Source organism: Schistocerca serialis, chromosome 4 (assembly GCF_023864345.2).
Source record: "Schistocerca serialis cubense isolate TAMUIC-IGC-003099 chromosome 4, iqSchSeri2.2, whole genome shotgun sequence".
Classification (NCBI taxonomy): domain Eukaryota; kingdom Metazoa; phylum Arthropoda; class Insecta; order Orthoptera; family Acrididae; genus Schistocerca; species Schistocerca serialis.
Window position 1 is genome coordinate 128,524,942 of NC_064641.1, and position 13,124 is coordinate 128,538,065.

General features: G+C 41.7%; 1 protein-coding gene across 3 annotated transcripts in view; it reads right to left on the reverse strand.

The window, feature by feature from the left end:
• The window catches only part of LOC126473762 (transmembrane protein 64), a 47,553-nt gene that overhangs the window by 11,026 nt on the left and 23,403 nt on the right, over positions 1-13,124 (reverse strand). Inside the window, exon 3 of one of the 3 annotated variants that reach the window (XR_007586526.1) lies at positions 7,449-7,621. The exons of 1 other annotated variant lie outside the window; for it this stretch is intronic. Coding sequence is in view for 1 of the 2 variants with exons in the window: in XM_050101020.1 (XP_049956977.1) it covers positions 4,158-4,260 (103 nt within the window). In the remaining variant the exon portion in view is untranslated. Of the gene's footprint in view, positions 1-4,157; positions 4,261-7,448; positions 7,622-13,124 lie in introns of all 3 variants that reach the window. One more of the 3 variants, XM_050101020.1, reaches the window with a different exon arrangement.

The following is a 13,124-nucleotide window of genomic DNA, read 5'->3' on the forward strand; positions in this document are numbered from 1 at the left end:
ACCCCATTTCTTTCCAAATTAAGAATTTTCCAGAATGTTCTGAACAGACCTTTTATATCTCCTCAACAACCAAGTAAGTGTACAAGAGATGACAGCACCATAAGTCCTGTTGTAGTCCCTGCAAGTTGCGACAGTTGGATCAGGTAACTCATTTTCTTGATGGTCGAGAAATCTCTTAAGAACCAGTAGAATAACATATGTACTTCCTTCTCCCTTCATACTCTCCCACACTATACATGAGGAAATTCAAGATGACTGGACAGCCAAAAGCATTTCCTTTTTCCAGCCTCCAATACCAAACAAGTGAGTCAAGATATTGTTTAAAATATTGCAAAATGAGTGATAAAAATTCTGGTCTGATTTACCAATTTTGAACTGGAATGCCCATTCTCAAAATGTACACTTTGTTATTAAGCATAACTAGATATACAATATGGTGCCAAAAGACATGAATAGCTTCTGTACAGGAAGCCAAACTGTGGGCAAAAAGTACTCGCATTAATAAGTTAGCCTATGTGTCACGCTGCTAAACTTGAGTGACACTACCAGGTGTAGCAGTATGACACAAAGTCTAACTTATCAATGAAAGTACTTGTTGCCTGCAGATTGGCTATCTGTACAGTAGCTAGTCATGCCTTTTGGTACCATATTGTACAACAACCATCAGTCATTCCTATAACGAGATGCGTGATTTGAGAATGGGCATGTCAGCCCAAAACCAGAACTCTGCAAGCAAAATTGTATATTCGTGCAACTGAGACAGACAAAATAAACAATTATGAAATTTCCTCATTATGAGCAGTTTCAGACCTAACATCCTGAGGCGGCATGCCTCGAATCAGCAAATTTACAAGTTGGGAATGAATTTATACAATGGAATAGTGACTCTGAATTATCACACAGTTTTGTATTCATACATTTCTTTTGATTCAAGTTTCAATCAAATATACAGGGTGATTCAAAAATGCATGTAAATATTTCAAGGGTGTATTTGTGAGGTAAATATAAGACAAAAATGTTCTATACAATTTTTTCCATACTTGGCTTATTACAGAGTTATGAACAAAACAGGATAATACATTCAATACAACGTAAGGTATTTAATTCCCAGAGTTCACAGTTTAATTACAGTGCATTTGGACTAACAACGCAAACTGATAAATAAACGTGAAGTAACAAACTGAAACAATTCCTCGCGAACACTGTATTAATTTAGGTCCTGTTGATTGAACTACAGCAATGCACAATAACTAAGGAAAATTGAAGCATTTTACAGACTGTACTGTACTGTACTGTATTTGCACAAATCTTAATGCAATGCATGTTCAAAATGCTGTCCCTGAACTTGCAGACAGACCCGTGCTCGTCGCATCAATGATCTCTGCACATTACACAGTCCGTTCAACTCTCCACGAATAATTTCACAACCACCTTCAATTCTTTGTTGTAGCACTTCTCTGTTCGGTACTGCAGAAGAATACACCAATGTCTTTAGTCGGCCCCATAAATAAAAGTCTAAAGGGTTCAGGTCAGGTGATCTGGCTGGCCAAGCAATTGGTCCTCCGCGACCTATCCATTGATGTGGATACGCAGAATTGAGGTACGCCCTTACGTTGCGGCTGTAATGGGCGGGAGCACCATCGTGCATAAACCACATGGTGGCTCGTGTTGCAAGAGGGACATCCTGTAACAATCCAGGCAATTCTCCCTCCAAAAATTCGCAGTACGCGTGCCCATTCAGCCTTGGAGGCAGAACATGAGGTCCGAGTAAGTAATTCCCCACAATACCACACCAAATGTTTATGGAGAATTGATGTTGATATCCACGCACAATTCTCGCGCCAGGATTCTCGACAGCCCACTGGTGCATATTATGCGAATTGTTTACACCCGCACGAGTAAACATGGCCTCATCTGTGAATAATATCCGCCGAATGAACATTGGATCATTCAAATGACGCTCTTCTAACCACTGGCAGAATTGCTGACGGCGAGGATAGTCTTCAGGTGTCAATTCGTGCACTTTTTGCAGGTGAAATGGATGCAACTGTTGTCTCCGAAGCAGCCGCCATACAGTAGATTGTGGAAGTCGTACAGCTGCACTAATTTGTCTCGTACTGATAGATGGATCTTGGTCTACCTGGTCCAAAACATGTTCCTCGACGTTCACTGCATGCTCAAGTGGTCGACCTGAATGTGGCCCAGGACGAATGCCATACTCCCGCATACGTCTGTCCACAGATACAAACGTCTGATGACTTGGTAACCGTCTTCCTGGAAACAGCTCACTGTACCTTCGTCTTGCTGCAAGTGCATTTCCATCTGCTGCACCATACACAAGGTGCATATCAGCATACTCACTGTTTCAGTACATCATGTGCACGAAACCTTTAGCCTTCCGACGATGAATGAACGACAGGACGTACTTTTCCGTTACCAACAACATCAGCGCCATCTTCCGTACAGTAGGAGTAAACATCACGTGCAAACAAAAACAAACACTATTCATGCAGTTTCGAATCAACTGTTGGGAGATACGTACGTGAATTACGTACCAGAATATGGCATCCTGCTGCTTGCACTGCCGTCGTTTTGATACGGACATGACTTTCGTATTTAACGATAACTCTGGAATTAAACGTTTATGGAAAAACATTTATAGAACATTTTTGTCTTATATTTACCTCACAAATACACCCTTAAAATATTTACATGCATTTTTGAATCACCCTGTATGCTACCAACCTTAGAGAAACAACCTATGTTAATATACTGTAGAATATAGTGTGTGATATTGCTAATTGAGGATGAACTGAAGGAAATGACCCCTCGGAGGACAAGGAGAAAAGACAAAGCTTATGTGGATGTATGGCCACAAATGCATTTCAAGGGAGGTCACCCACTTCAAGGTAGAGAACTTCAAGGCAGAGACAAAATATCTTTTGACAGTTACCCCACTATCATCACCAGGCAGGTGACTTGGTAGCATGGGGCAAGCTACATATTTCCAGCGACAACTGCCACTATCCTTACCATTTACATGTGCAGGTCTTATTACCTACAGACTTGCCTCCACAATGACAGTTCTGTCACTGGTTCGAATCACAGGGTATCATCGTGCTGGAATTTCAGCCATCCACCATATTCTAAGATAGGGCCACCTTTCCATGAGGCGTTATTGTCAACCTTCACAATACCAAACTGTGAACTATCAAGAATCCCCGCAGTACGGTGACAGTGAACCATCGGCACCAGTTCAGCATCAATGTGTAGGCAGGCATTATTGGTGACAGCCTCTTGTGGCCAGTTACCCTTCCAGAATGCCTCATATGAGAGGCGTATTTGCCCTTCCTGTGGCCGACCCTACCTTCGCTGCTGGGAAATGAGCCTTTGGATGTACGAAGTGTAATGCAGTTACTACATTACGGTGCTCCAGCTTACTTCCCTCTTGAGTTGAAGGGCTGAACTACCAGTACAGACAGAACATTCCCACTTGCCTGGTGTGTTCTCATGTAAGCTTTCAACCACAGAAACCCACACAGTCAAAGCTCTTTTATCTCCACCTCCACGTGGAAGGCATTTCTGTGTGACCTTCCCTGCTCCTTATCTTCTTGTTTGCTGTAGTTAGCCCCCATTTAGCAAATCATACAGAAAATAGGTTCCGTTATAATCCAAATAATATTACTCAATAGTTGACGTCTGTCACCTGATGCTACAGTGTTGCCACGTCTGCTGCCGGCTACTACTCGGTTATAGGCAACACACAAACATAGGAAATCACTTCACGTATTGTGTGACATGGTGGAATGTCGGCAGCAGCCATGACGGGAATGGAAGATGCTCTGTCTACAGCTAATTTTAAGCAACCAACGAATAAACTGCAGCAGACAATGGGTTTTGTAGTCTTGAATTTAAATTCGTGTCCTAACCTACCCATAACCTAGTGTTGTGCAATGTATCCAGGAAATAGGCGGTCAAAAGTCTGCGGCAGAACTAAAATTACGATCGCTTTGTACACGGCATTTAAGGCTAACCTCTATGGGACAACTCAAGACAGAAAAAATTCATAATACATTTGTTTGCATTGTCATCTTCAGCAGCAAAGTTTCAGTTTCAGCAGTAAAAGCAAACTGTAATTTCTTACTGTCATTAACTACCTGTAACTATCCACACACTGGCTACATGGAAAGCTGCGTTACCAACTGATAAGCAGTCCTGGTTTGCTCTTGGTTGCAGATTATAGGCAATACAAGCAGATTCCTAATGAACAAAGAATGATAGGATGAAAAATCAGAGCAAATAAAAAAGTATTAGAAATAAAAAAATACATTTAAATCAACTAACTGAATAAAAATTATAATCAAAGTCTTCAGATTAGAATTAGAAAAATACAAATTTTCTCTGCATTTGACAATATTCGAACTATTGAACGTCAGATTTATAAGCTAACCACTACGCTATGCCATTACACTGTATTTATGACTCTGGTGACCCAGTCACCACAATTAATTGATAGGACAGCCTTCAAAAATTTGGCTTCATGCAATGGCGTGTGAAACTTATCTAATGTAAGCTGATCTAAACACATCAGAGAAGAAAGACAGTCAAAGGATTGAAAGTGAACTAGTTGTGGCAGTTGGGCAAAGGCGAACGGTTTGGGCGTCACGTTGAGTGCTCTCACTGAACGGAACAAGCAACAATGCATGAAGTGTCAACTATCAAGTAATTTTAATTGACCTATGGACTTCTTCATGATAGCGAGAAGTCCAGAATGGAAAGAGGAGACAGGCAACGAAATTCTTTATAAACAAAACTATTCTCAGCAGGCTTAAAGAACATTTTATATCCTTGAACTGAGAAAATAAAGAAGGGGTGCCTGTAAATAGAGCAAACATTCACCAACTTCATCTTGCTGATGACACTGTACTGTCTGCCTCTAGGACAAATAAACTTCAACACTTTATCTTTAAATGTGAACATTTTAGGTTAGGCTTTGCCATGACTATTATTGACATCAAATGAAACAAGTTTACTGTTACCAGTCACTGTTTATTTATCTCCACAATGTGTTTCAAAGGTTTAAACCTCCATCATCACATGGATTTACATTAGCATGGTGTGTGTGTGTGTGTGTGTGTGTGTGTGTGATGATTTTTTGGAAGAACTTATGGCACTGTTTAGTGAAGAAACAAAACACTATTTTGGAACATGGTTTTGGTGTTGTTTTTTTTGTGACAAAAACTAAACATATATCTAATGGTAAAAATAAAATAAGTCAAACAGAGCACCTCCAGTGGCACAGATTCCTTTCACTGTCATAACACATCACATGTATACTGTCATATTTTGGAAACAAATGTGGCATCTGGGAACCATTATATGCAACAATCATATAGCAGAAGAGAAACACTGTCACAAAGTACAAGGAATATACATCATAACAACATTATTACAGAATAAGTTTTAAAGGCTTTTGGAGATCTTTGTTTTGAAGTGTCGAATACATGCATTGTAATAAATATTTCAGGTGGTATATAAATTCATTTTTGTCAAGTTTATATAGCTTAAACTTCATACTCATCTATATAATCAGCTGACATGATGTAAACCTTAAGTACAATAATTATGTTGGCTCCAGTGTTAAAATTATACATAAATAGCAATTTTGGTTGGAATTCACAGATAGGAATGAAAGAATGGAGGCAGTGGGAGAGGAAAGGAAAGAGAATGACAGAGGGAAAGAGAGGGTGGAACAAGTGATTGAATGAGAGCAAACTTTTCAAAAGCAAGGGGTTCTTAAGGTTATATCTGTCACATGTAATAACTGCCTAAAGGTTGAGGTAATACATTGGTTAATGTTTTAAAATATGCATATAGATGTACAATTTGTGTCATTAGTTAATGTACCTATAGTTTCAAGCTGACAAGGAGTACAAGCTGTTGGTGTGGTGGCATACTTATCAATGAGGTCAATTCCATGGGGGATGTCATGGTAACATAACTAAATATTTATGGTAAATATTAAGGTGCGCGCACATGCGCACACACACATTGCAAATTTAATAATGTAGGCAATTGCTGAAAACAGAGATGATACTAATGTAAATATTGTCATTTGAGATGGATTCAGATTGTTTTGTTTGGTGTTTGTATATTAGGAGTGTTTCAAAGAGGTCTAGTTTTTTGCCTTTAGGTTGGATCTGTAAAATGCTGATACTTGTGTCGTTAACATGATGTTTTGTTTCATGCAGGTGGGTGATTATTGCTGATGTGCGGTATTTTTTGTTTTTTAAATGCTGCCATGTGTTCTTTGAATCTAATCACAAATCACCTACCTGGGCCAGTGATTAAAATGGTGGTATCATCTACATACCTGTAGTAGTAGATGATATTTTTGAGGTGGTGGTGATTGGAATTCAGGATTTTGTCTTCTAAATTACTTATAAATATGTCAGCTAACAATCTGGAAAGGTCTGAGCCCTTTGCCAGGCCATCTGCTTGTTTGTAGATTTTATTGTTGAATTTGAAATAGTTGTGTGGAAGTGTGAATTCAAGCAAGTCCATTAGTTCAGCAATATCAGTCGAAGGAATTTTTTTGTGCTTTTGTAGGTTGGCATTAATTTTGAATGTGTATGCTCCTTTGAGGATTTTGAAGGGCATTTAGTTGAGTTTGAATGTTTGGCTGTTCCTATAGCTCGCTATAGGCCTGATGGGGGTCCCATTTTTGTGTCTCTTTGGTTGTGATCTAAGGCAAGATGCTTGTGGGCTCATTGTTACAACGTTTCTTGCTTCTTGGATGGTGAGTAGAATGTTTATGTTATTTGAAATGTGTTTAATCTATTTTTGTATATTGGCTGTTGGATCTTCAAGTATTTCTGTTATGTTGTTGGCTCGGAAGAAGTCTAAAGTTTTTTCTATGTTTGTTGCTCTGTTCATTACGACAGTTGTATTACCCTTGTCAGCGCTTACAATTATTGCATTACACATGCTTAATTTAGTCTTAATAGTACATGTAAGGGCTTCTACATTTTATTGTATGCTGGGAATGGTTTTGCAATTTCCTTCTCAATTATTTCCTTAATTTGTGGCATGCTGCTATTCTATAATTTTGCTTCTTAAAGGCAGTGGCTGAATCTGTGTGACACTAGTGACGAGCTTATCTTGGTTCTTTTGATCCAGTGGAGCTTGAACATCCTGCTTTAATCCTGTGCAGAGTAGTGCCTCTTCTGAACAAACAGCTATTGCAAATGGTTATAACAGCTCCATAGTAGACACCTTAAAACACTCAACAGTGGCAAAATAATCACATCACAAAAAACAAAAAGAAAACAACATCTTCCATACAATCCCATTTCTAGGTATTATTTCATATCAGATTGACAATGCCTTCAAACGAAAAGGCGTTAACATATCCTTTATTACAGACAACAAGCTTGGACAGAAGTTACCTCACATCAACACACAAAATCCACTTCATCGTACAGGTGTGTACAAAATTGAGTGTTTGCATTGTGACTGCTTCTACATAGGCCAGACTGGTAGGTCATTTGTGATTAGATTCAAAGAACACATGGCAGCACTAAAAGACACAAAATATCACAATTCAGCAACAGCCACCAACCTGCGTGAAACAAAACACCATTTTAAGAACACATCCAACCTAAAGGCAAAAAACTAGACATCCTTGAAACACTCCAGATATACAAATAGCAAACAAAACAACCTGAATCCATCATAAACGACAAAAATGACAATATTTACAATAGCATCATCTCTGTTTTCAGCAACACACACACACACACACACACACACACACACACACACACACACACACACACACATACCTTAATATTTTATGTTACCATGACATCCCCCAAATGTACAAGAGACTAACCTCATATACAAATATACCACCTCAACAACAGCTTGTAACCCCTCTCAGCTTGAAACTATAGGTACATCAACTTATGGCACAAACTGTGCATCTATCTGCACATTTTAAAGCATTAACCAATGTATTACCCCAACCTTTAGGCAGTTATTACATGTAACAGATGTAACCTTAAGAACCCCCTTGCTTTTGAAAGTTTGTTCTCATCCAATCACTCATTCCACCCTCTCCCTTCCTCTGTATCTCTCATTCCCTTCCCCTCCCCCTGCCTTCAGCCTTTCATTCCTTTCTGTGAACCCCAACCAAAACTGCTATTTATGTATAATTTTACCACTGGAGCCAACATAATTGTTGTACTTAAGGTTTGCAACATGTCGCCTAATTATATAAATGAGTATGAGGTTTAAGCTATATAAACTTGATAAAACTGAATTTATATACCACCTGAAATATTTATTACAATGCATGTATTCAACACTTCAAAACAAAGATCTGCAAAATACTTTAAAATTTATTCTGTAATAATGTTGTTATGATGTATATTCCTTGTACTTTGTGACAATGTTTCGCTTCTGCTATATGATTCTTGCGTCTAATAGTTCCAAGATCGCATATTTGTTTACAAAATATGACAGCATACATATGATTTGTTACGACAGTGAAAGGAACCTGTGGCCACTGGAGGTACTCTATTTCACTTATTTTATTTTTACCATTAAAAAAAAAGGAGCCATATTCTGATATAGTGTTTTGTTTCTCCACTAGACAGGGTCATCTGTTCCTCCAAAAAAATCATACCACACACACACACACACACACACACACACACACACGTCATATTACCAAATCTAAATCCATCTGATGATGGAGGTTTAAACCTTTGAAACGCGCTATGGAGAATAATAAACAGTGACTGGTAAAAGTAAACTTCCTGTTTCATTCAAGGTAAACTTTAACAACAAATGGGGTAACTGGATACAGCAAATTTGTAACCATGCCTAGAAATCAATTACAATAAAAAAGTGCAATGAACAAACAGAAAAGAAAATTGTGCAAATTAACAATGATGCCATAGAATCAGCTAATAAGTTACTGTATTTAGAGCAACTGAGGACAATGATTGTATAGACAAGAAAACCAAATAACAGAAGAGTATAAATTGTTTGGAGAGCTTTCAGAAAAAAATGAATAACATTCTGAAAAAAGTTCCCAATATGCCTGAAATGGAAAGTCTGCAATTACTGTGAGTTATGGCAGTTGGACTTTAGGCCAAACACCATTAAGAAACTCAAGTTTGCAGTGTGTAATGGTGAGATGTGTGTTGAAAATTACTAGGCGAGAGAGGTAAACAAACAAATGTATCAGGGAAGAGACTGGAATGGAAAATGTGATTATGACTGTAAAAAAAATGAAATGGAAGTGTGTGGGTCTTGTAGCCATGAGGATGAATAGCAAGTGGATCAAGGGAGTTCTTGCCAGGTTTCAACACGGGGATTATGATGCTTTCCCGTCATAGCAACGGGAACTCACACTCAACCAAGATATGGTTGAAAAGGTCTAGGAGGAGTCACTGGCAGTCCACCGAGAGGCGTTTGAGCATCTGACAGTGGATGCGATCTGGCCTGGGAGCTGTATCAGGGCAAGCAGCTAGGGCACTTTGGAATTCCCACTCACTGAATGGAGCATTGTATGATTCAGAGTGGCACGTGTGAAATGAAAGGCTCCAACGTTTCAACCGCTCTCTCAGGGAGCGGAAGGCCAGTGGGTAATTTGCAGAAGTGGAACTCTGAGCAAAATGCTCCGCTAAGCGGTTTGCAATTGTGTCGGAGTCAGTACAGACTGCTCCATTCAGCGAAAGCGCAGGTACGCTGATAGGAGTCCGATAGCCATAGAGTCGCCTTATCTTGGCCCAAACCTGTGATGGAGAGGTACAGAGGCCAATGGCGGAGACATACCTTTCCCAGCACTCCTGCTTGCATTGGCGAATGAGGTGGCGGGCTCGCGTATGGAGCCGTTTAAAAGTGATGAGGTGTGCCAATGAGGGATGTTGCTTGTGATGCTGGAGTGCCCGCCTGTGATCTTTAATCGCCTCAGTGATCTCGGGCACCACCAAGGCACAGTCCTCTGCCAAGGGGACCCAGAAGAACAGGGAATGGCAAATTCTGCAGCAGTAATGATGCCGGTGGTGAGCGAGTGAACCACCGCATCAATGGAGTCATTGGAAAGAGGCTCAATAGTGGCAATGGAGGTGAACAAGTTCCAGTCAGCCTTATTCGTAGCCCATCTGCAGGGGTGCCCAGAAGAGTGACGCTGCGGCAGTGACAGAAAGATCAGAAAGAGGTCACTACTGCACAAGTCGCCATGCACATTCCACTGGACAGATGGAAATAGGCTAGGGCTGCAGATCAAAAGGTCGATGGCTGATTACGTGCTATGTGCCACATTGAAATGTGAGAAGAAACAAGTATTTAACAGAGAAAGGTCGAGCTGTGCCAATACTTGCTCAATGATGCTGCCTCAGCCTGTTGCCACTGATCCACCCCACAGGGTTATGGGCATTGAAGTTGCCCAACATAAGAAAAGATGGCGGCAATTGGGCTAATCAGTGCAGCCAAGACATGCTGCTGGACATCACCATCTGATGGAAGAGAGAGACTGCAGACAGTAACAGCCTGACGTGTCACACCTGAACAACGACAGCCTCTAAAGGTGTTGTAGAGGGACAGACTTGCTGTAAAGAGAGTGAAGGACGTAGATGCAGACGCCACCAGATACCCTCTCATAAGCTGCCCGGTTCTTATACAAGGTCCGGCAGAAAAACCTCCCCTTTAAGGAAAGCTAATAAAAACAAAACCAAATAAGGTAGAACAATTTTATTTATACTAAATAAAAGTACATATTATGCCATTTTAGAAAATACTCTTATGGTCTTACTTTTTAAATAAAACATCCCTTAAATGGCTTCCTGCACTGTCGACACACTGTTTGAGTCTATCCCTGAAGTTATTCATTACTCTTTGAGTCATTTCAGGTGGAATAGCTTCAACCTCTTGTGTAATTGCTTCTTTCAGGGCTCGTAAAGATTGTGGACGTTGTTCATAAACTTTTGCTTTTAAATAGCCCCAAAGAAAGAAATCACAGGGCGTTAAGTCCGGCGATCGTGGGGGCCAGCCAATGTCTCCACGCAACGAGATCACATGTCCAGGAAACATTTCCTTCACCAATGCCAGTGACTGCCGCACTGTGTGGGCAGTAGCACCATCTTGCTGGAACCACACGTTCTCTATTTCACCAAAAAGCTCCCTTAGTTGCGGTTGGAGAAAGTCGCGGAGCATGGCACAATAGCGTTCACTGTTGACGGTTAAATTCCTGTCATTTTCTTCGAAAAAGTAAGGACCGATCACTCCGGAATTGTAAACAGCACACCATACTGTTACTTTAGGGCTATGAAGTGGTCGTTGATGAAGTTCTTGGGGATTGTGTTCACACCAGTACCTGCAATTTTGGCTGTTCACTGTTCCGGCAAGGTGAAAGTGTGCTTCATCAGAAAAAATCACAATATCGTTGGGACGAATGTTCCGAAGAAGGTCTTGGCACAAACTTACACGGACACCACAGTCTCGTTCACTCAGTTCCTGCGTAGTTACAATTTTGTAAGGATGCATTTTAAGATCTCGATGCAAGATTCTTCTCACACTTCGATCAGATATCCGTAATGCTGCCGCATGCTTTTTAGCGGATCGTCGAGGAGACTGTTGAACTGAAGCTCTAACTGCATCAACATTTCCGGGGCCTGTTGCAGTCCGTGGTCGTCCAGGTGGTTTCCTTTTTAATGCGGAACCTGTCTCACGAAAGTTAGCAACTCAAGAATAAATTGTTTTCTTATCGGGAACAGGGTCCCGTCGTCCGAGCGCAAAGCGAACGCGAAAAGCACGTTGAGTATTAATAGGCGATTCGCCATTTTGAATAAAATCTTCCACTACGAAGGCACGATGTTCACCAGACCACGCCATGGCGTACACTGAAAACGGCACGTAGGCAGCTACTTAACGACGCGCCCTCCACCACTCTGCTCCTTCTACTGTCCGCTGCACGTTACTTTGTAATCAGGGAGTTTTTTATGCCGGACCCTGTAATAACCCCGATAGCCACAGAGGGCGGGGGTTCACACTGCCGGAAACCAAGTTTCCTGAAGAGCAATGCAGAGGAAAGGGTGAAGGCTGAGAAGTTGTTGGAGCTCAGCAAGATGGTGGAAAAAACCGCTGCAGTTCCACTGGAGGATGACACTGTCCATGGCTGAGATAGGCGTGAAGGGACAGAGGAGGCAGATTACGGTGCTGGGTCACCTGCTGCCATGGAGTGAGTACCGATGGGAGCGACATCCATGGTGTCTGAGGGACCGGCGAGATCTAGGTCCTCAGTGGACACCAGAATCTCCACCGATCCCCAGATGCAGAGCTTGTAGGTAGCAGTGGAGTGGGTGCCACCACAATTTCCTTGGTCTTAGGGGTCTTCGATTTCGATTTCTCACGCTGTTCCTTTGGTTGCCCTTGCTGGGAGGGCTTCTTTGATTCAGTCTCTGGGACTGAAAAGGACTGCGAAGCCCTACGACCAGCTACCTGGGGCTTCTTCAGCCCCTGGCGAGTGTCTGGTTTGCCACTGAAAGGAACCTGGGAAGGGAGTGACCCGAGGGATCCCTTCCTAGCGAGAGAAGCCAAAGAAGACTTACTCTTCTCCCGCTTAGAAGTGGGGACCGGTGTCCCCGATGGTTGGGGGAGGGTGATACTCCCGAGGTAGTGGTGCGGGAGCAACAGGGAGGGAAGTGGCCCCCACCATCAACTGGCAGATGTGGTCGTTTGGCTCTGAGAGCTGACTGTATGTGGTGCAATGGATGGAGCTGTAACAGGAGTGACAGTGGCAGCATAAGATGACGTCGTGTGCACGGGATGAAGCCGTTCAAATTTCCGTTTACCCTCAGTGTAGGTCAGTCACTCCAGGGTCTTGTATTCCATTATTTTCCATTCCTTCTGTAGTTGACACAGATGGGAGGTGGGGCACATGGAGTATCGGGATGGGATGGACGACCACAATTGCGACATATGAGGCTGGAAGCACAGCGGGAAGACATATGGCCGAACTTCCAACACTTGAAGCACTGCATCGGGGAGGGATATATGGCTTGACATCACAGCAGTAGACCATCACCTTCACCTTCTCGGGCAACGTGTCACCC